This window comes from Suricata suricatta, chromosome 7, assembly GCF_006229205.1.
Source record: "Suricata suricatta isolate VVHF042 chromosome 7, meerkat_22Aug2017_6uvM2_HiC, whole genome shotgun sequence".
Taxonomy (NCBI): domain Eukaryota; kingdom Metazoa; phylum Chordata; class Mammalia; order Carnivora; family Herpestidae; genus Suricata; species Suricata suricatta.
Genome location: NC_043706.1, coordinates 127232854 through 127257760, shown reverse-complemented (window position 1 = coordinate 127257760; position 24907 = coordinate 127232854). Strand labels below are relative to the sequence as shown.

At 35.3% G+C, this 24907-nt stretch overlaps 1 protein-coding gene across 3 annotated transcripts in view; it reads right to left on the bottom strand.

The window, feature by feature from the left end:
- Positions 1-500: 500 nt before the first annotated feature.
- The window catches only part of STXBP5 (syntaxin binding protein 5), a 163694-nt gene continuing 139287 nt past the window's right edge, over positions 501-24907 (bottom strand). For all 3 annotated transcript variants that reach the window (XM_029943864.1, XM_029943865.1, XM_029943866.1), the window contains 4 exons: positions 23803-23968; positions 14710-14821; positions 4863-5083; positions 501-3105 (listed from right to left, as the gene is read on the bottom strand). In XM_029943864.1, the coding sequence (XP_029799724.1) occupies positions 3064-3105; positions 4863-5083; positions 14710-14821; positions 23803-23968 (541 nt within the window). In that variant the 3' untranslated portion in view covers positions 501-3063. The remainder of the gene's footprint in view (positions 3106-4862; positions 5084-14709; positions 14822-23802; positions 23969-24907) is intronic.

The window sequence follows — 24907 nt, the reverse complement described above, 5'->3', positions numbered from 1 at the left end:
ACTCACAAATCTACAGGAAATAACTTCAGAGAAACCTACAATTAAGAAGTTCTAAGCAAAAGAAAAGCCTCTTTCTTTACTAGAAACTACTGTACTTAAACTGGGATATACTACACACAACACAGACAGGTAGCAGCATTTTTCACATCCATAAAGAAAATCAAATTAAGAAGTTGGTAACAGCTAAGATCAATTACCATTTTTGGAAACGCTCTGTACAAATGAAATGCAAACCCAGGGGATTAAGATGATGCAAGGCTTCAAATGGATGTAATACACAGAATTTGTCAGAGTGTAAGATTTCAAATAACTTCCTAAGCAAATACATACGGATTTTAGTTTGAGGAGTGACCTGGATATGCGGTACAGATAGGCAAACAACTTCCTATTGACAAACTGCTAATCAGTGACTGCTTCAGTGACTTTAGAACCAATGACACCTGCAACAGAGAATAATGTCCTCAGATGAGGATATGGTAGAAGCACACACACATCTTTCATTTTTCTAATTATTTTTGACTTTTTTTTTTTTTGGTTTATTTTCCTGAAATCCTGGCTTGCTGGTGACTGTTACTTTTTGCGCTTAAAAAGAAAACAAAAAATAGAGATGTTCTCTCTCAATTTACAATAAATTCCCTGGGTTAGTTATTACTGCAGACTGTCTCTTATCTACAGACTGAATCAAGTATAACTCAGAGAAGCTATTTTCTATTCTCAAAAATACTTCAAGCTTTCTAATCCTAAGTGACTTTCCAGTTTGCTGTGCATAATCTGTAGATTAATTTAAACATGAAATAAAATAACTCAAAATATTGATTTAACATTTTCTTATAAAATCCGTCTCAGATAAATGTATCTACTTCTCTATTTGAAAATAATTACAGGATTAGCTCATTTTATATACAACAGGAAAAATGACAGTAAAAATAAAGTTGATATACAATTAACACAAAATAACACAGCAAATTAAACAGTTGGAGCTAATATGCCCTTCCACATAATGGGGAATCATCCGTTTATTACTTTACTTAATGCTTCTCAACTTCAAATCCGTTAACTGTTGATATAATTGAGGACATTCTTAAAACTGTACCTTTAAAAAAGGGCCTAACACTTCTTGTGACAGATCATGGAACAATGAGATTTTTAGATAATACAAGATATAAATTAAGCCATCTGCAAACTCCTGGATGTTCATCATATTGCTGACATTAACTAAACAGAAATATGTTATCTGTAGGTATTTTCTACAAATTCAAAAGCTTTTGAAAATAACTTTTGAAATGTTTTGGCTTGACCAATTGTCTCTATCACATATATTTAGTCCCTCCACAATGATACTTAAAGCAAATTTTAATGTAAACTTTTGTATACCATAGTGCACATTAGAAAAATGTAAACATAAAAGCTTTATTAAATGAAAATAATGAAGAGGAAAAGATGCCTAACAGACTGTGCGAAATTAAGGTGTTCTACATATACTTTTATGATCCTATGGAATAGAAAAAAAACAACCATCAAGTCTGCTATCAGTTTGTGCTCTGATTATCTCTTAATGAAAAAAGAAAATGGTTTTAAACAATTTTTATAGAAGAAAATATTTAAATTTCATTAGCAGTAAGTGTAATGCCTCTATTTTACTTCTCCGTTGTTGCTTTAAGAACAATCAGTAATAATCTCAGATGAGCCTGCATTAGGAGATTACTTCCTTCCAAGGCATCTCGTGCCTGTCTGCAATGTTCTTCCAGGAAACAATCATTTATTGTCCACTGATGGTCGCATTTGTATTATACTCCAATACAGAAATAATTTAGTTACCAAAATGCAGAATTTCCTTTCCTTTTGGCTTTTTAAAACCTCGAAAGGACATGTACAGATTTATAGTATATTTCTACAGAAAATATTTTGTAGGTCATCAGACTAGACTCTTATATAGATAATTATTGACAACAGATGCTTGTAATTTTCCATGCGACAGCATGTGCACTAAGATTTAATTGGCTCATCACCTGAGTGTACTGGAACTTTTAGCAAATAAAGGGCATTTTAAAAAGGGAGCTGAGCATTTTAGTGAAATGATGAAACACTTTTTTTAAGCAATTTTAATTAAATACGCAAAGGTACATTTGGTTAAACATTTTATAAAAATTCAAGCAAAATTAAAAAGTTAGCCAATTTCAACATTTCTACAAATTTAACCAGTAACTATTTTGGTCAAACCCACCTTTAGCTGAATTAATGAGAACAAGGACAAGGGACATTGAAGTATTCTCCTCACCACAATGGAGGTTTTTCTCACTTCCCACACTGTATAGCCACTACATGGAAACTCCCAGAATGATGAGCAGTTCAGTCATGCTCTACACTTTTCTTTTCAATGAAAAGTGATGTATCACCTTGTTTTGCTTTTGACAAAATATGGACTAAACACAAGTATACAATAACAAGAATCCAAAGTAGCCCATACACAAGTCAACTATGTGTATGTTTTTATTATTTAAAGCCCACCATTCAGCTTATCTGTCTAAAGATATGGTAACAGTTTCTTTTTCACTAATGATACTGATGACCAGTCTGTTTAAGGGAGGGAAAGTCCAAGACAGCTGTTTATAATTCAGTCAATGACACAAACAGAACTATTTCAGCTTCAGGACTTCTGACTTACTGCCTCTCCCTCAGAGACGTCAAACACTGATGGCAGACGCAACAGCACAGAATCTTTTGGCATATGACAGTTTATACAGGAATGATCCGGGAATAGTCCTGCCAGGTCTCCTCAACATCCCCCTTCGTTTCTTCATCTGTAACACGTGACCTGCTTAGTTCCCAAACCGTCAGCTCACAGCCGGCACACACCACACACTCCGCTTCGAGCGTGTATGGACACTCCTCAGTTAAAGCCACGTGACTGAGGTAAAACAGTGCATGATTGTGCTAGGAAAGAACAGTATCCAGCGACGAACATCCCTTTAATGTCAACTTTCCTAAAGTGAAATCAGTAAAATAAAAAAGGAAAATTCTTTTCCTTCTGACTGAAGTTGTACTTAGTTGGATTTCTGGTTGTCAGAACTGGTACCACTTCTTATCTTTGTATTTCAACATCATCTAAAGGGGAGAAAACAGGAAAACCATTTTTCAAAAATGCCAGAACGACAATATTTATCTTATAATTGATTTCTACGTTTTTCCAAAATATATCACTCTGAAACATTCTACAGTGTTACTGTATTGCTTACTTCAAATAATTTTACATAGAAAGCAATAAGAACTGTTCCACTTAGAGAAAAAAAAAAAAAGACCATGACCATTAAGAACTATAGCCTAGATGGTCCCCTTATTTCTTAGAGATGTGACATAATTAAAGTTTGGCTCAGGAGATTCTTTGGTGACCTAAGCTAATACCTTACAAACAAGGTAATTTTCAGTTCTCTGGTTTGAACTAAAAACAGCAGCTAAAGAACCTGGAGACTGAGACACTGTTGGAAACACTCCTGCTGCTGCCATCCAGAATCTCCTGAGCCTGCAGTCTTGCGCGAGGCACTGTACAGCACTCCTTCCCGACACAAATTCCTTTGGTTCTCACAACTTCATAGGCTAGAGATTACGGTTTTCCTTGTCTTATAAATGAAGAAGCTGAGGGTTATATGGGTTATCCAGGGTAACACAATGGTGAAACTGGTATCTCAGAGCACACAGTCTGATTCAAGAATCCATGAACTTAACCACCTCGATGTACTGTCTTCAGAGCCTCTTAAATATGGCTCACAAACAACATTTGGTAGAAGGGAAAAGCTATCAGTTGGAGACTAAGCTCTTGGCTAAATATTTAGTGTGTGGATATTCTGAAATCAGCTGAAGTGTTATATACACTAGAGATCACAGTCAGATGCAGGGTAGTGCCAACAATATTCTTGACCTTGGTTCAAGCTCACTAGCCTACATCTAAAGTGTGTGTCAGCTTAGCACAAGGACTTAGAAAGCACCTCCAGACCTCTCTGAAGCCCTGGACAAATCTCCCAGGTCAAGTTTCCTCTTTCATGCGTTCCAGATGTCAGCATTCTTGAGCAAGGAAAAGATGACTTTTGAATGAAAAATTTAAAGAGCTATTGCTGATAGACTGGGGACTCAAATACAAAACTAATTTTAATATGGTCTCTTTGGATAACAAACTAAAAATGTCCTCAAGGGCTAGGCTACAAACTAAATGTGTAAAGTAGCCCCATGTAAAGCATCAAGGACTGGCAGACCTATGTGTCAAAATGAAGATGTATATTCTACCTTAGGGGCCATTAAATTCAGTTTTTTAAGTGTTACTATGCTGGCAGATAAAGCATATTTGTAAGAAGGTCAGCTAGGGCTCCCTTCTTTATAGTACCTGTTTCTAAGGTCCACCATGATTTCTGAATTCATCAAGATGAATTCCCTAAAAAGGCATCTCATCGGTCCTCTGTATGGATTGGTCTACAGATAGATTTAGTATTTTCTACTTGAATAAAAATATTTGCCGATTTTAGTTACTTAGATCAATCTAAAGAATCAAGAGAGGCAAATTATTTCCGTTTCTACCATCTGAGGCTTCTGCGTTCCCTAAAAACAGTTGCAAAGCCATTGGTTTTGTTTACAAAAAGCCTGGAGGTAAGCAATTTCCTTCAAAATTCATAAAGTACAGTAAGAGAACACAGGCATCTGGGACTTAATAGCCCTGTCGTGGTTCCCTCTGGTGGCAAGAACCAGGAACTTTATTGTACAGAGAATAAACGAAACTTCTCCTAGAGAAATATAATCGCTATTAAAAGGGAAAAAATTTTTCATACTTGCTTCACCTACATTACTTTGTTTAAATATCTGTTTGATAGACATACCTCATGAGCATGTTTAGAAAATGAATCTGCACTGGACAACATGGCCGCAGTTCTTTCTTCCAGATCACCAAGCTTCTGCCCTCTTTCATCTAGTGCCAACCTGGCTCGTGCTAATTCACCGACGACTCCAGATGCCGCTCCTTTCACGCCTTCGATGCCACCAGGGCCAGGGATATGCTGTGCAAGACTCCTTGAAGCCTTTCCTGAGGACGATTCTCCAACTGAATGATTTGATAAATGAAAGAGAAACTCAAGAAATGAAAATTTTATTAATATAAAAATCCTTCTACATGATAAAAAAAACAATTTTTAGGTTGACATTGACAATATAATGGAAATATGTATATTTTCACTTTATGTTTCTCTTTATAATGATTGTAATAATTTCTTAGTTTTTTAAACATGCAAAAACAGAATGTGCAATAATAGTCTACTCTATACTAGTTTATGTCACAAAACTTATATAAAAAAGGGACTAATAATTCTTTGTTGCAATGAATAATGGGTATACTGATACTAGTTTACATAACAGTAAAAGTTACTCTAAGGTGTGCAAAAAAATTAAAGATAAATTAAACATACAGATTTGATTTAGTTTCTTCCAGGCTTTCTCATACTTTAAATACTGTGCTTAGGTTTAAAAGTAAAGGAAAATGCAGCATTTATTTATTATTCTATTTTTATCTCCAAAAGTTGTAGATACACTGCATCTCTTTCTTTCTCTCCATTTATTCTGTCACTTACAAATAGACCAATTGCTAACTTCAAAAGATCTCAGGAATTCACAGCTTCCTTTTCCTACATAATCCAGACTGTGATTCACTAATATCTAAGCTACTGTAAAGTCTTACATTCTATTAAACACTGAGGTCAGATTTCCCCTCTTCCCCCAGCACACATTTCTTTCACTGGAAGTGTAATTCACATACCATAAAATCTGCCTCTGAACAATTCAGTAACTTTTAGTTTATTTAGAAGGTTGTGTAACCATCATCACTATCTAATTCCTGAGCATTTTCATCACTTCAAAACAACATCAACTACAACCCCATGCTTATTAGGAGTCACTTTCCATCCCCACCTCTTCTCAGTCCTTTCCTTTTTTTTTTATATAATATTTTTTAATGTTTTTTATTTATTTTTGATAGACAGAGAGACAATGTGAGCAGCAGAGAGTCAGAGAGAGAGGGAGACACAGAATCTGAAGCAGGCTCCAGGCTCTGAGCTAGCTGTCAGCTGTCAGCACAGAGCCCGACATGGGGCTCGAACCCACGAACGTGAGATCATGACCTGAGTCGAAGCCAGACGCTTAATTCACTGAGCCACCCAGGCGCCCCTCTTCTCAGTACTTGGCAATCAACAATCTACTCGGTATCTATAAATTTTACTATTCTGAACATTCATATAAATGGATTCATACAATATGTAGCCTTTGTGTCTAACTTCTTTCACTTAATGTCAAGTTCAACATGTTGTAGCACACACTGGTACTTCATTCTTCTTAATGACTGAATAATATTCCATTGAATAGAAATACGACATTTTCTTCATCAGGCATTTTGTTTATCAGTTCATCAGCTGGTGGACTTTTGACTTGCTTCTACTTTTTGGCTATTCATAATAGCCAACATTCAAAATCATTGCACATGTTTTTGTGTAAACATAGATTTTCAATTCTCTTGGCAGTACTCCCGAGGAGTGGAGTTGTTGAGTCAAACTTAACTTTTTAGGAACATTCAGCTCTCCAAAGAGGTTACACCATTTTTACAGTTCTACCAGCGATGTAGATTTTCAATTTCTCCACATTCTTGCCAACATTTATTTATTTTACTTTAAATTTTTTAAATGTTTTATTTATTTTTGAGAGAGAGAGAGAGAGAGAGAGAGCGAGCGAGTGAGCGCAGGCCAGGGAGGGACAGAGAGAGGGAGACACAGAACCCGAAGCAGGCTCCAGGCTCCAAGGTGTTATCAGAGAACCTGAGGTGGAATTGGAACTCGTGAACCACATCCTGACCTGAACTTCAAGATCATGACCTCCTGCAAACATTTATTATTGAACATATTTTTAACGCCAGCTATCCCAGTGTGAAGTGGCATTTATCTGATTTGCACTTCCCTAATGACAAATGATGACGTAGGTTTTCATGTGTTTATTGGCCACCCAGAGGGCATATAACCTTGTTGCTGCTTTTAGTGGTGCTACACCATAGATTCTGCGCACTGTGCAGGCATGGGATTGTTTTTCTGAGACGAGGGACATCACACAGCATGGAGAGGCTGTACTCCGGAGAAGGGGGGTGGATCCATTCGGTGACAGATCCTTTAAGATTTCGGTTTTTGAATCCCAGGTGCACACCAAAGAAAAAGCACAGGAGAGCTTTGGTGCAGGGTGAGCTGACTGCCTTTGCCATTCTGTGAGGGTTGCCTGAACAGCAGAGGGTGTGAGATCCCTATCCAGGGACAAGAGACTGGGCTGGTGCCATTTTCCCCACAACACCAACATGGTGGGACTTCAGAGAGCAACACAGTGGCCCCCAGGGGAGGGGGGACCAGCTGGACCAAACCCCACCCCCATGGGCCTGGCCAGCGCTTATTTCCTGGGGCGGGACAGTGCCTCGGAGCCAATGTAGCAGGCCTCTCCTCCAGAAGACCAGCACGAACAGCACTCCTCATGCACCAAGTGCTCTGAAAGTCAAGTGCTTCAACACGACACCTGCAAACCCGGTAGAAATAGGACCAAGCTTACTTTTTTCTTCTGCCATTTTTTTCTTTTGGAATCAGGCTCTTAGTTTTTTGTTTGTGTGTTTGTTTTTTCATTTCCTTTTCCTTCTTTTCTTTATTGGATCAGTCTTCTTTTTTCTTTTTCTTTTTTTCCTTTGGAATCTGGCTTATAGTTTTTTGATTGTTTTGTTTTTCTTTTTCATTCCTTTTCCTGTTCTCTTTTTTTGGGATCAGGATTTTCCCCCCTTATTTTTTAGGCTTATTTTAACAAACAAACCAAAGCACACTGAGTTAAAGGCCTAAGCACTCCCCACTGCAAGTAAGGAGGAGCTCTGCAGAGGACTGACAGTGGGAAAGAGCAGCCAAAACACAACAGCAGGTGTACACAGCATACACCAGAACCACTTCCTGCAGCGCTAGGCCCTGGACGGTATATAACCCCTTTGCAATACAGCATTACTCTCAGGTACAGGAAACTTAACTCACTTTCAAAACATTCAGAAGACAGAAACTAAGCCAAAATGACAAGATGAAGAAATTCTCCCCAAAAGAAATGTCGAGAAGGGATCACAGCCAGGAACTTGCTCAAAACAGAGATAAGCAACATATCTGAACAAGAATTTAGAAGACTACTAGACTACTAGCTGGGCTTGCAAAAAGCACAGAAGACACAAGAGAAATCCTTGCTGCAGAGATCAAAGACCTAAAAACTAGTCAGGGTGGAAGAAAAATGCTATACCTGAAATGTAAAACCTACTTGATACAGTCACAATGAGGACTGATGAAGCAGAAGAGAGAATAGGTGATATTTAAGATAAAATTATGGAAAACAATGATGTTGAAAGGAAAAGGGAAATAAAACTATTAGATCACAAGGGGGAGACTTAGGGAACTTAGTTATTCCATAAGTGAAACAATATTTGTATTATAGGAATTCCAGAAGAAGAAGAGCGAGAAAAAGGGGGCAGAAGGTTTATTGGAGTAAATTTTAGCTGTGAACTTCCCTAATCTGGGGAAGGAAACAGATATCCAAGTCTAAGAGGTACAGAAGACTCCCCTTAAAATAAAAATAAAAACAACATAGGTCAACACCATGACATATCATAGTGAAATGTGTAAAATACAAAGACAGAGAGGGAATTCTGAAAGCAGCTGGGACAACAGGTCCTTAACCCACAAGGGTGGACACATAAGGCCAGAAGCAGACCTGTCCACTGAAACTCTGCAGGCCAGAAGGAAGTGGCAGGAAATATTCAATGTGCTGAATAGGAAAAATATGCAGCCAAGAATCCTTTATTCAGCAAAGCTGTCATTTAGAATAGAAGGAGAAATAAAGACTTTCCCAGATAAAAACTAAAGAAGTTTGTGACTACTAAACCAGCCCTGCAAGAAATTTTAAGGAGGACTCTTAGAGTGGCGGGGGTGGGAGAAAGACCAATGCAACAAAGACTACAAAGAATCAGATAAATCACCAGAAACTCCAACTCTTCAGGCAACACAATGACACAAAATTCATATCTGTCAATAATCACTTTGAATGCAAATGGACTAAATGCTCTAATTAAAAGACATAGGATATTAGAATGGAAAAACAAAACAAGATCCATCTATACGCTGCTTACATACAACTCATTTTAGATGTAAAGACACCTATAGGTTGAAAATGAGGGGATGGAGAACCATCTATCATGCTAATGAATGTCAAAAGAAAGTCAGAGTAGCCATACTTATATCAGATGAATTAGATTTTAAAATAAAGACTGTAACAAGAGATGAAGAAGGGAATTATATCATAATTAAGGGGTCTATCCATCAAGAAGATCTAACAATTGTAAACATTTATGCCCCCAACTTGGATACACCCAAATACATAAATCTATTAATAATAAACATAAAGAAACTCATTTATAATAATACAATAATAGTAGGGGGCTTTAACACCCCACTTACAGCAATGGACAGATTATCTAAGCAGGAAATCAACAAGGAAACAATGGCTTTGAAGGACACACTGGACCAGATAGACTGAACAGACATATTCAGAACATTTCATCCTAAAGCAGCAGAATATACATTCTTCTTGAGTACACATGGAACATTCTCCAGAATAGATCACATACTGGGTCACAAATCAGCCCTCAATAGTTACAAAAAGATCAAGATAATACCATGCATATTTTCAGATCACAATGCTATGAAACTTGATATCAACCACAAGAAAAAATTTGGAAAGCCTTCACATACATGGACATTAAAGAACATCCTACGAAAGAATAATTGATTGGGTTAATCAGGAAATTAAAAAGAAATACATGGAAGCAAATAAAAATGAAAACACGACAGTTCAAATCCTTTGGGATATAGCAAAGGCAGTCCTAAGAGAAAAGTATATTGCAATTCAGGCCTATCTCAAAAAGCAAGAAAGGTCCCAAATACACAATCTAACCTTACACCTAAAGGAGACAAAAAGACACAGCAAATGAAGCCTAGAGCCAGCAGAAGGGAAATAATAAAGATTAGAGCAGAAATAAATGACATAGAACCAAAAACCAGTAAGCCAGATCAAAAAACTAAGAGCTGGTTCTTTGAAAGAATAAACAAAATTGATAAGCCCCTAGCCAGACTTATCAAAAAGAAAAGAAAGGACCCAAATAGATAAGATTGTGGATGAAAGAGGAGAGATCACAACCAACACCACAGAAATATAAACAATTATAATAAGAGAATATTAAGAAAAATTAGATGTCAACAAACTGGGCAATCTGGAAAAAATGTACAAGTTCCTAGAAACTTACAAATAACCAAAACTGAAATAGGAATAAATTATAGAAATAGAAAATTTGAATAGACCCATAACCAGCAAAGAAATTGAATCAGTAATCAAGAATCTCCCAACATACAGGAATCCTGGGCCCAGATGGTCTTCCCAAGGGAATTCTACCAGACATTTAAAGAAGAGTTAATACCTACTCTTCTTAAACTGTTCCAAAAAATAGAAATGGAAGGAAAGTTTCCAAACTCATTCTATGAAGCCAGCATTTCTTTGATTCCAAAACCAGACTCCATTAAAAAGGAGAATTACAGGCCAATATCCCTGATGAAACTGGATTTAAAATTCTCAATAAGATATTAGCAAATTGAATTCAACAGTACATTAAAATAATGATTCACTGTGATCAAGTGGAATTCATTCCTGGACTGCAAGGCTAGTTCAATATCCACATTTTAATCAACGTGATACATCACGTTAATAAAAGAAAGGATAAGAGCCATATAATCCTGGCAATAGATGCAGAAAAAGTACACACAGCATCAATTCTTGATAAAAACCCTCAACAAAGTAGGGACAGATAGAACATATCTCAACATCACAAAGGCCATATATGAAAGACCCACAGCTAATATCATCCTTTATGGGGAAATACTAAGAGTCTTTCCCCCATAATCACGAACAAGACAAGGATGCCCACTCTCACCATTACTATTTAACATAGTATTAGAAGTCTTAGCCTCAGCAATCAGACAATAAAAAGAAATAAAGGGCATAAAAATTGGCAAGGAAGAAGTTAATCTTTCACTATTTGCAGGTGACATGACACACTATGTAGAAATCTCAAAAGACTCCATCAAAAAATTGCTAGAACCAGTACATGAATTCAGCAAAGTCTCAGGATGTGAAATCAATGTGCAGAAATCTGTGGCATTTCTATATACCAATAATGAAGCAGCAGAAAAAAAAGGAAATCGATTCCATTTACAATTGGCACAAAAATAGCAAAACACCTAGCAATACACTTAACTAAAGAGATAAAAGATCTGTACTCTGAAAACTATAAAAGACTTATGAAAGAAACTGAAGGGGACACAAAGAAATGGAAAAGCATTCCATGCTCATGGATTCGAAGAACAGACACTATTAAAATGTCTATACTACTCAAATCAATCTATGCATTTAATGCAATCTCTAGCAAAATACCACTAGCATTCACTGCAGAGCTAGATCAAACAACCCTGGAAGTTATATGGAACCACAAAAGACCCTGAACAACCAAAGCCATGCTGAAAAAGAAAAACAAAACTGGAGGCATCACACAATTCTAGATTTCAAGCTATATTACTATGCTGTAGTCAAGACAATATGGTACTGGCACAAAAGCAGACACAGATCAATGGAACATAAAAGAAACCCCAGAAATGGACTTACAACTATATGGTCAACTCATCTTTGACAAAGTAGGAAAGAAGAGCCAATGGAAAAAAAGATAGTCTCTTCAGTAAATGGTGCTGGGAACACTGGACAGCAACATGCAGAAGAATGAAACTAGACCACTTTCTTATACTATACACAAAAACAAATTCAAAATGGATGAAAGACCTAAACGTGAGACAGGAAACAATTAAAATCCTAGAGAGTAACATAGGCAGCAACCTCTTTCACCTAGGCTGCAGCATTTTTTACTAGACATGCCACTGAAGGCAAGGGAAATGAAAGCAAACATGAACTACTGGGACTTCATCAAGATCAAAAGCTTCTACACAGTGAAAGAAACAATCAGCAAAACTAAAAGGCAGCCTACAGAATGGGAGATGTTTGCAAACAACATCTATAATGTGTTAGTCCAAAATCTATAAAGAATTTATCAAAATCAACATCCAATAAACAAACAACCCAGTTAAGAAATGAGCAGAAGACATGAATAGACACTTTTCCAAAGAAGACACCCAGATGCCTAACAGACACATGAAAAGATGCTCAGTATCACTCATCATCAGGGAAACAGAAACCAAACCATAATCAATGCCACCTCACATCTGTCAGAATGGCTAAAATTAATCACACAAGGTGACTGTGTGTTTCAACTGGTGTTGACGAGGATGTGGAGAAACGGGAGCCCTCTTGCACTGCTGGTGGGAATGCAAACTGGTGCAGCCACTCTGGAGAACAGTGTGGAGGTTCCTCAAAAAGACTAAAAATATAACTACTCTACAATCTAGTAATTGTACTATTATGTATTTACCCAATGGATACAAAAATACAGATTTGAAGGGGGAACAACATGAACCCCAATGTTTATACAGTAGGATTATCAACAATCGCCAAACTTGAAGAGATCCCAAATGTCCACTGACTGATGATGGATAAAGAAGACATGGTGTGTGTGTATAATGTATATTCACATATGTATAACGAAATATTACCCAGCCATCAAAAACAATGAAATCTTGCCATTTGCAATAATTTGGATGGAACTAGAATGTATTATACTAAGTGAAATAAGTCTGTCAGAGAAAGACAAATATATGATTTTTACTCATGTAAAATTTAAAAAACAAAACAGATGAATATATGGGAAGGGGGAAAGAGATGAAAGAGAAACAAACCACAAAAGACTCTGAAGGACAGAAAACAAACTGAGGGTTGATGGAGGGATGTGGGTGGGAGATGGGCTAGATGGGTGATAGGTATTAAGGAGGACACTTGTGATGAGCAGTGGGTGTTGTATGTAAGCAATGAATCACTTAATTCTTCTTATTTTTTTAAAAATTGGGGTACCTGGGTGGCTCAGTTGGTTGAGTGTCCAGCTTCGGCTCAGGTCATGATCTCATGGTTCGTGGGTTTGAGCCCTGCGTCGGGCTCTGTGCTGACAGCTAGCTCAGAGCCTGGAGCCTGTCTTCAGATCCTTTAACTCTTTCTTTCTCTGACCCTTCCCTGCTCATGCTGTCTCTCTCTCCCTCTCTCAAAAATAAATAAAACATTAAAAAAATTTTATTTTGAGGGAGAATGAGAAAGTGTGAGCAAGAGAGGGGCAGAGAGAGAGGGAGAATCTTAAGCAGGCTATGTGCTGCCAATGCAGAACCCATGTGGAGCTTGAACCCACAAAACTATAAAAGCACGACCTGAGCTGAAGTCCAAGAATCAGACGCTCTACTAACTGAGCCACCCAGGCACCCCACTGAATTCTACTTCTGAAACCAATACTGCATAAAAATTAATTAACTAAAACTTAATTTAAAAAATATTGAAAGTAAGTACTGTAAAAAGGAGAAAAAAAAGATCCCCACCCTTCCTGTTCTAGGAGCCCACCTTGCTGATATGAGCACAGTTTAGTATCTCAGCCTCCTGCTTCAGATTAGCAAAGTGCTCCAGAGTCAGAGTGGCCGCAGTTTTTAGGCTCAGCACTCTGGGTTCCCATCCTTCTCCAAGAAGAGTGTTCTCACTGTACTATCCTATTACCTCTTTGATATATTTTTTTTTAGCTCTTCTATGTTTTAAAGAATTTTAAAAAATACATTTTTAAAATTTTGTTTGACTTTATCAATTATCCTTAGTAAGGCTATTATTCCAAATTATCAAGTCACCCATAGCTTGAAGACCAGTCTTCATTGTTTTACAATGAACTAAAACTGATTCTCAATACCAAGATGATTGATCAGTCATCTGTAGAAGTCCTGAAAATTAAATTGAACTACAACTGCTACTTACTGACATTTAATTTTATAGTTTTTCTAATTTGTCAAACAGATACAAAAGAAAAATCCTAAAATATTTTTGCAAAACAGAAAGAGAATAAAAGGGAAAAAATAGGATAGATAACAGCTCCTATTTGAAAGAAAGGTCAAACATTCATTGATTCATTAGGTCATTCAATGACCAATTTCTACTCAGTGCCAATTATGTCGAAGGTAGTAAATGAACTAGATTTTGCTATTTTAAATAACTTTCTACCGCAATGAGAATAGTTCTGAAGTTTTCATAAAATAAATGTTTAGGTAAACCACTTTTTCAAAGTTAAGGTCACTAATTAAAGTTAATTATAGAATTGAAATAATAACATAAGATCATATTTAATGAAAGTAAAGAAAATACTTTCTAAATCATTCATTTCAAGTTGTGAATACTCATTTTTAACCATCTGAACCTATTCTGATCTTGGTTCCCTGAGTAAAATAGTCCCCTAATATTGGTTAGAATGACAAAAAATATATATTTTTGTTGAAAACATGGATATATTAATTGTTGTGACAAAGAAAAAGGTGAACATAACTTATACATGTAAGAAAAGTTAACATGCTTGAATGCTTCAGTTTTATAAATATAACATCCACATTAAATAAATCAACTTACACAGTTCTTCTCTATCAAGAGATTGGGCACCACCTCCAAATAAGCCTTTGAAGAATCCCCTGTTTGGTGCTTCAGGTGTTTCTACAGGAGTGAAGAGTTCACCCAACATCTCCTTCAAAATCAAAACAAATTGTAATCGGTAAAGTTACAGGGAAACTAAACAACAATTCACAAAACCATCAGTGCAAATCCTTCAACTTAAGCTTATAACATTACCTGTTGAGATTCAGGAACAATTAATGAGCATATTTAAAGTGATCAGGTCTAGTACATACTGACTTAATCAGTTAAGACTAAACTGACTAAAATGGACTTGCTGTTTGCTACTTTGTCTAGATTATTTTTGTCACATCTCAAGCAAAGATGATATTCCTGCTTAAACTGTAAGAAGATTCCAATCTTTATGACAAAATTACCCCTTAATTCTTAATATTGAGAATCGATAGCTTGATTAATAATTAGGTCTTTCTACATTAGAAAGAAGAAAAGCTACCAGTAAGTTGAAAAGTTTAGTGTAATGATAATACATAGTTTTGGAATTATCATTTTCAGTTGAGTCAGAAAATTAATAACTTAAAAAGACACACTAACTTCTTTTTTAATAAATATAGCCCAGGAAAAGAATTATGCCAAGAAACACCTGGAATTCCAGAAATTTGGCAGAGGAACAAAAGGGTTCTTTCTGTATTGTCTGAAATTAGTGTCTCTATTCTTCAGAGCACAGAAATGTTTGTAAAACTAACTCAGGAGACAAGAAAAGTTGCTGACATATTAATGACCTTGTAGATAGATACATAGAGGGGGAAGAGGAATTTCTATAAGAGAAGGAAAGCAACAACATTATTTATAAGGCAGCTCCGGGAAGCCTCAGAAGCAAAATAAAAGTAGAGTGAAGTTTGGGGACTACACTTCTGCCCACTGAAGAGAAGTATGATAAAAAAAAGACAAGTATATTATTGGGTCCAGGTAGGAGTTCTGCTGTATCTGATTTTACATTATTATAGTTGAAGATGAAGTATGTGTTTTTTTAGTTTCCTCCTTAGGGCTGGGCTAAGAAAGTTAATAAAGGACGTTTAAAGATTTTACTTTTAAATATGTTCATATTGTCTCTCCAATTAGATTATAATGCGAAGAGAGAATTGTTAACACTATATAATACAGTTTCACTTACAATGTTGAAGTGGGCTGAAAGTTATATATTTTAATTTTCTTTCCTAATTTTTATAAAGTAGAGTAAAATTGGAATGAAAAATTTCCTTTAGTCAATAAAACAAACTTGTTAAAACTCACCACAGAAGATACTGATAACTATTATTTAACTCAAATTTATAGTATAGACTATATAATAAAGGTGATTTAGTCAGATTTCCATTTTTATACTGTACTACATGGATTCCAATTTAAACTATATTTATTAAATTGATACAACAAAAAATGGCAAACAGCTACCTTATGGGTGTCTTTTACACTAAATTAATAGTAATATAATGAGTGACAGTATAAAGATATGCATTTTAAAGTTTATTTTAAAATTGTGGGTTAGAATTCTGAATTTATTTGGTGTTTAATATGCTTATAATTTTATAAACATAAAGTAGGAAATACAAAAAACAAATTATAGTTATAAATGAAGAATCACTTATAGTGGAGAAAAGGCTGTCTGTAACAAGTATAAACTCTGGAACCACACGGACTTGGGTTTGATTCTCATATCTGTCACTTACTCACAGAGGAATCTTAGGTAAATCAAGCTCTCAGAGAACTGGTTTCCTCAACTTTAAAAAGAAGAGATAATAACATTTACTCCTCAGGAATGTTATCAAGATTAAAGATAATAAACATATAAAGTGCCAAGAGTAGACACTCAATGATATCAACCCTAAAAGAGAAAAATTCCTTTCACACAATTAAGATGAAACAAATTATAAAATACAGAAATTATTTATCAATACATTAACAATGGGAACAGGTTATCTTTAAAGGAAGGTTAATAGTAGGGATTTCTTAGAGTCCACATTCTCAGTATTAAGATTTGGGGAGAAACACTGGTATTAAAAAAGTATATATTACAAAAATATTAAATAGTATCTGTAGATTTTCTGCTTGTGCTTAAATAAAGATTTTACAGGGGAACCTGGATGGTTCAGTCGGTTGAGCTTCTGACTCTTGATTTTGAGTCAGGTCATGAGCTCCCAGTTTTTTAAGTTCAAGTCTCCTTGTCAGGCTCCATGTTAACCCTGCAGAGCCTGCTTGGGCTTCTCTCTCTGCCCCTCCCCTGCTCATGTTCTCACTGTCTCTTTCAAAATAAAAAACTTAAATAGAATTATTAAAAAAATATTTTACCCATGATTAAATTTACTATTTAGAATGATTAATTTTAATTTCTAGTGATGCTGGTGAAATCTAAAATAGGTTTGTATTTTCTATGATATCTTTCTACATCCAGTAATAGTATGTAAACTATTGTGAGATTCATCCACGATACTGTTATATCAACAGTTCATCCCTTTTTATTGCTGAGTTGTATTGTACTGTAGGAATATACTACAATTTGATTATTCATTCATCTGTTGATGGACACTTGGGTAGTTGCCAGTTTTTTGACTAGTACAAATAAAAGAGCTATGAATATAAATTTCCTTTTCTCTTAAGTTAAAAAACTGAGAGTAGAATGGCTGGGTCTTTGGTTTACAAATGTTTAACTTTTTAAGGAACTTCTAAGCTGTCTTCCAAAGTGGTTGTACTGGAGCAGTGTATTAGGGTTCTAGACCCTATACATCCTTGTAAGAACTTTGCATAGTATTCTTTTTACAGCCTTTCTGGTAAGTGCTTAATGATATCTCATCGTGGTTATAATCTGCAGTTTTATTAGGCCTAATAATGTTGAACATCTTTTCATGGTGAAGTGTCTGTTCATATATTTTGCCCATGTTTTATTTGGATTGTTTTAGCTACCTTCTGAGGATTCTTACAGAATCTTATACATATTCTGGATTTAAGTCCCTTATAGATACATGTTTTGTCAAGGTTTTCAACCAGCCTGTGGCTTATTTTTTTATTTCTTAAACATCATTGAAGAGCAGAAGTTTAAAATTTTGAAGTTGTCAATTCTTTTATGGATAGTGAGTTTGGGGTTGTAGCTAAGAAATCTTTGCCTAATCTAAGTTAACAAAGATTTTCTCTTAGGTTCCTTCTAAAAGTTGTATAGTTTTAGGATTTACATATAAGTCTAGGATTCATTTTGTATTAGTTGCTGTATATATTGTGAGGCACGAATCAAAGTTTTTTTTTTTTTAATTTTAATATCCAGTTTTTCCAGTATAATTTGTTGGAAAGACACTCCTTTTTCAGTTGTATTGTCTTCATCAAAAATCAACTGTCCGTATATATGAGTTTATTTCTGAACTCTATATTGTTACATTGATCATTTTATCTAATTTGATGTCAGTATCATGTTCTTTTTATCACTGTAACATGATAATTCCTAAAATCAGGTGGTGTAAGTCCTTCAACTTTATTCTTTTTCAGAGTTGTTTTGCCTATCCTAGGTCCCATGAATTTCTATAGGAATTTTAGAATAAACTTGTCAATGCCTATAAAAAATATCCCACTGGTATTTTGTTTGAGATTGCCTCAAATCTATAGATCAATTTCGGGAAAAACTGGTATTTTAACAATTATTAATTTTCTGACCTATGAACCAAGTACATATTTCAATTTCTTCAGGCTATTAAAAATTTCTTTCAGTGTTTTGTGATTTTCAACATAGAGGTCTTTGATATTTTTGTCAGATTTATCCCAAAGTAGTTCATATTTTTTGTTGCTATTACAGATGGTGTTTTTTAAATGTCAATTTTCCAATGCCCATTGCTAGTATAGTTATTTGTTTTGTTTTGTTGGTTTTTTTTGTATATTGATCTCATACCCTGCATACTTGTCAAACTCACTCATTATCTCTAGTAGCTTTTTGGATAGATTTCCTAGATAGATGATCATGTCATCTGTGTGTAACAGCAGGCTTACTTGTTCTTTCCAACTGAGATGCCTTTTCTTTCGTTTTCTTGCCTGAATGCACTGGCTAGAACCTTAAATACAATAATGAGTAGAAGTTTTGAGAGTGAGAATCCTTTTCTAGCTCCTGATTTTAAGAAAAAGTAATTCAGTATCTCATCCCTAAATATGTTACATGTAGATTTTCCCTAGATTTCCTTTAAAGCTTCCTTTTATTCCGTCTTTGCTGAGGTTTTTCTTTTTTTAATTAAGACATGGGTGTTGGATTTTGTCAATTGCTGTTAGTTTACTAATATGATGAAATTACATTGATTTACCAATGTTAAGATAACTCTACATTCCTGGGATAAATCCTACTTGATCATGATGAATTATCATGACCAGAATTATCATTCAGTATACTGTTGGATTCAATTTGTTTAGAATTTTTACATTTATATTTATTAAGTATATCAGTCTAAATAGAATTTTCTAGTCATGTATTATCTATTTTTCTTATCATGTTAATTGTAGCTTCTAGAATGAGTATGGAAGGATTTTCCCACTTTAATTTGTGAGTTTTATGTAGAAATCATATTTTTTCCTCCTAAAAATGTTGATAGAAATCACCAGTGAAGCTATCTGGGCCTAGAATTTCCTTCTCAATTACTCAAATAGATAAAGTAATAGATAAAGCATTCTTCAAGTTATCTATTTTTTTTAAGTGAACTTCGGTAATTTGTTTCTCTTCAGGAATTTGTCCACTTAATCTAAGTCTTTGAGTTAATTGGCATAAAGTTGTTCATAGTATTTCCTTATTATCCATTTTAATATTTGTAAAATACAGTAATGCCACTTCTCTCATTCTTGACACTGATAATTTGTAGCTTTTCTCTTAATGATCAGCTGGCTTGAGATAAATTTTATTGGTTTCAGAGATCAAGTTTTATTTTATTTTTTCTACTGTTTCCTTATTTCTCTTTCTGTTCACTATTTTCCACTTGGATATTTATTTTCTTTCTTTTGCTTACTTTGGGTTTAAGTTGCTTTTCTTTTTCAGTTTCTTATAGTGGAAACTGAGGTCACTGATTTGATGATATCTTTTTTTTAATATAAATGGTTTAGTGCTATGAATTTGTCAAGTTTAAACACTCAGTTGTTTTTTCTACTGTTGTGTTTTCAAGTTACCTAATATTTTCTTCTGAATTGTCTAATCTGTTGTTAAACCCATCCAGCATATTTTTCATCTCAAAAACTGTAGTTTTCATTTCTAGAAGCTTGATTTTGGTCTTTTGTATCCTCCATGTCTCCATTTAACTTTTGAATATATGAAATATTATAATAACTGTTTGATGTCCTTCTGTACTAATTCTAATGCCTGTGTCAGTTCCGGTTTGGTTTCCTTTAAAGATCGATTATTCTTCTCATTATGGATCATATTTTCTTATTGATTTGACTAGATGCTAGACCTTTTGATTTTTACCTTGTTAAGTACTTACTAGTCATTCTTCATTTCTGTAAGTCATCATCAGCTTCACTCTGGGATATCAGGAAACATTTTGAATCTTTCGGGTCTTCCTTTCATGATTTGTTAGGCAGGTCTGAAGCAGTGCTTATTTTAAGGCTAATTATTTTTCAGATAATTCACTCAGACCTTCCTGCGTACTCTAGTTGCTCACTGAAGGAGGCGGAAAAATGGCCATCTAAACGTCAGGTTATAGAATCCTAGGGGCGCCTGGGTGGCTGAGTAGGTTAAGTGTATGCTTTGGCTCAGCTCGCTGTTCCTGAGCTCAAGCCCTGTGTTGGACTGTCCTGACAGCTCAAGACCCTGGAGACTGTTTCAGCTTCTGTGTTTCCCTCTCTCTCTCTCTCTGCCCCTCCTCTGCTCACATGCTACGTCTCTTTCTCTCTCTCTCTCAGAAACAAAAAGAAAAACCTACAAAATTAAAAAAATTAAAGAGTCCAACTCCCAAAAGAAAAATGATCCTATCAACACCCTGATGTTGGCTTAATGAACATCATTTCAGATTTCTGACTTAGTGGATTGTGAGAGAATACATTTATGTTGTTTTTGGCCACCAAGTTTGTGATAAATTGTTACAGCAGCTCTGGGAAACTAATACATTCATGAATAATAAACCTTTTTAGCTTTGTTATTGGGAACAGGCACTTGTTCCTGGCCCTGAGTCCAGGCACAGTTCCCTCTAATTTTCTCCTCCTTTCAGATGGTTCTTTCCCAGGCCATAGAGTGCTCAATCATACTCTACTGAGTACTCTCGCTGGACCCTCTGCAGATGCGCAGGGCTCTCTCTCTGTACAGCTCTCCCCTCCCTGGTACTCTCTTCTAAGAACTCTAACTTACTTGGTCTTCCCAGACTCTTGTTTCTGTCTTCTCAACAAGGAAGTTGGTCAGACTCTGCCTCAGTCCCTTCCCTCTATGCCATGCTCTGAAACCTTTATCAAGGCATTAAAAAGCTGGGGTACTGCTTTTGTTTCTTGTCTCTCAGGGATTACTTTCCTTTACTGCTTAATGTCCAGAATTGTGAAAACTGCTGTTTCATGTTTACGTCTGCTTTTTTTGGGTTCTTCAGGCAGGAGGGTTACTCTGGTCCCTATTATTCTCTCTGGGTTGGAAACTCCATTAATGTCTGTAGGCATCTTCTTTATTTATTTTTTTTGGTTAAAGTCAAATGAATGCACTATGTATTAGGGTACTCTGGAAACCAAGCAATAGTGTTTATAAAGTTCATGGTATTTAAAACATATTTTTACCAAAGCGCTACTTTTAAGCACTGAAAATACAGAAGTAAATAAAATGTCAATAATGTCCAAAGAGAACATTCTATTTAGAGTTCATCTTTTTCATTTATATCATGAAGGCACATAGCAGATAGTTATTAAAATAAATTGAGTGTACTACTCAATGACCATTTCATTTAAAAATAAATAGGTGTATTACATGGCAATGCGAAAGAATGAAATATGGCCATTTGTAGCAAAGTGGATGGACCTCGAGGGTGTCGTTCTAAGCGAAATAAGTCAGGCAGAGAAGGACAGATACCATATGTTTTCACTCATAGGTCTAACAGGAAAACAGGAGAAACCTAATGGAGGACCATGGGGAGGGGAAGAGGGAAAGAGAATTGGGGAGAGAGAGGGACGCAAAATCTGAGAGACTACTGAATACTGAGGGTTGAAGGGGGTGGGGGGAAGAGGTGATGGTACTGGAGGAGGGCATTTGTGGGGAAGAGCACTGGGTGTTATATGGAAACCAATTTGACAATAAACTATTTTAACAAAAATAAATAAATAGGTAAAGTTTACTGGAGCTGCTATTGTTTTTTACTGAAATAAAACACTGACTAAAGAATAGATTTGATTCCCAAAAAGTGATGAAGTTTAAAATTTTGAATCGTGAATTAAGACCACATTTCAAATGAAAATGATAATACTGTAGCATTTTCCTAGTGAAAGGAAACTAAAGAAAAATTTTATCTTTCCCATAAAAAGCAAAAGTTTCGGTCAGAAACTGAGGAATCTTTGTAAAAACAACTCCATCCAAATGTAAACGAAAATTTATAACTAAAATATCATATACGTAATTCTATTTCACTCTCAAGGTTTATAATATCATTAGAAGTACATTTCCAGGACAGTCTGGATAACTGAAAAATACGAACATCTGACAGCACCGATTCTGTATCAAGCACTATGCTAAGCACTTTATATGCACTGTCTTCTTTAATTCACACTGTATTATTTGTAATCCTATTTTTAAAGATGATGAGACTCAGAGATAGTAAGTAACTTGTCCGAGGTCATATGATTGTGTAATTATTAGCAAGGATGGAACTTAAATTCAATCTTGGCTCTAAAGCTCATATTCTAAAAAAGCCACAAATTTAAACTCATAAATAAATAAAATAGGGCCAATTAACTGCAAAAACTTTCATTATACAGTTCCCTTAAAAAGAAAAGTTCCCTTAGATCATGGTTTCCTCTAAATATCAAATAATATTTTAACTCAGTATTTCAAGAGCATTTTTATTTTAAAATGGAAAACTAGACTATCAATTTTAAAAAATGTTTATTTTGAGAGAGTGCATCTATGTGCACACACAAATTGGGGACGGGCAGAGAGAGGGAGAGAGAGAATCCCAAAGATGTTGGGCTCAATCTCATGAACCATGAGACCATGACCTGAGCTGAAATCTCGAGTTGGACACTTAACCAACTAGGCCACCCAGGCGCCTCTAGACTGATCATTTCTAATATACAGTTGGTCCTTGAACAGTGTGAAGGATCAACTGCCAATTGCCGTGTACAGTCAAAAATTCATGTATAACTTTTGAATCCCCCAAAACTTTACTAACAGTGTATTGTGGACCAGAAGCTTTACTCATAACATAAAGAGTGGATTAGCACATATTTTATATGTTATATTTATTACATACTGTATTCTTACACTAAAGTAAGCTAGAGGAAAGAAAATGTTAAAACCATGAGACAAAGAAAATACATTTATACTGCTATACTGTATTTACCGAAAAAAATCTGTAGAAGTGGACCTGTGCAGTTCAAACACATCTTGTTCAATGGTCAACTGTATACGCAAGCACACAAGGCACTTGGATATTAAAACCAAAAACAGTTTTGTATTTAAACTATAAAACCTTATTTTTTTCTTTTATGTGTATACATCCTTGTGAATACAGAGTATGAGAAGGGATGCCACAATTTGCCCTAAAACAGATATAATTATTTTCACATTAATCTACTTCCTTAAAAAAGATTTTTCTGTGTGTATAATAGATATTTATTATACATGGAGAGTGTGAATAAAATGTATATAACATTTTGTATTTCTTTGCCATCAGAGGAGAGAAAAAAAAATATGGATCAATAAGATAAGTTCCTCTTATAACAAGAGTCTGATGAAGATACTTTATCACAAGTCTCAAAGCATGTGGTCTGAAAGTCAAGCTTTGGATTTTCCTGTGTAGGCTCACTTGTATACTCCTGAGAGTGTAAGAGATGAACAAAAGTAGACCTTAGAGAATATTTCAGCTCTAAAGAAATTATAGTAATATTTTTGTTATTTACCTGAAGATTTTCACAGGTCTCTTGACTATAAGTCAGTCTCTGGATTTCTGTAGGTGAAACAAGATATAATGCTTGTCCATTGTTGGTGAAGCAGAATGTTCTGGCTATCCGCATGTTGGTGAGGGGCAAGTAATACACATCCAGTAGAGGCCTTAAACTTGGCAAACTTGAGAAAAATATTGAAAAGTCATTAATGATAAGCAAGGTAGGTTTTGGAAAACAGTATGGAGGGCCCTTAAAAAGTTAAAATAGAACTACCTTATGATCCAGCAATTGCATTACTGGGTATTTACCCAAAGAATACAAGACCAAGAATCCATTGGAAGGGATACATGCACCCCCTATGTTTACAGTAGCATTATTTACAGCAGCAAGGGATGGAGGCAGCCCAAGTGTCCACTGATTGATGAACGGATAAAGAAGACCCACATCTTCTTCCATGTGTTCCCCCGCACACACACAATACTATTCAGCCATAAAAAACAATGAAGTCTTCTCATTTGCAAGGACATAGATAGAGCTAGAGAGTATAACGCTAAGTGAAATAAGTCAGAGAAGGGCAAATACCACATGATTTCACTCACATGTGGAAATTAAGAAACAAAACAAACAAGCAATGGGAAAAAATAAGAGTGAGAGAGACAAATCAAGAAACAGAATCTTAATTACAAAGGACAAACTGATGGTTACCAGATGGGAGTGGGGTCAGGGGATGGATGAAATAGGTGATGGGGATTAAGGAGTACGCTAGTCATGAGGAGCATCGGGTAACATATGGAAGTGTGGAACTACCATACTGTATACCTGAAACTAATCTAACACTGTATATTAACTGGAATTTTAAAAAAATAACAAGGTAGGTTTTAGACTTGAACAGAGTACTACAGAAGACAAAACTGGAAGGATCTTGCAAACCTGATGATTTAGTATACTTGAGAGGGAGATAAAATTGATCTGTATTCCTCATAAAGTTGTTCACTATTAAGTGAATAACAATAAATTCTCAGTCTATAAGACTGTAAACAAAAGCATTTCATTTAAATGGAATATAATTCTGTAATATCATGTTTTAAAGGTACAAATGCTCTGTTTAAAAAAAAATGTG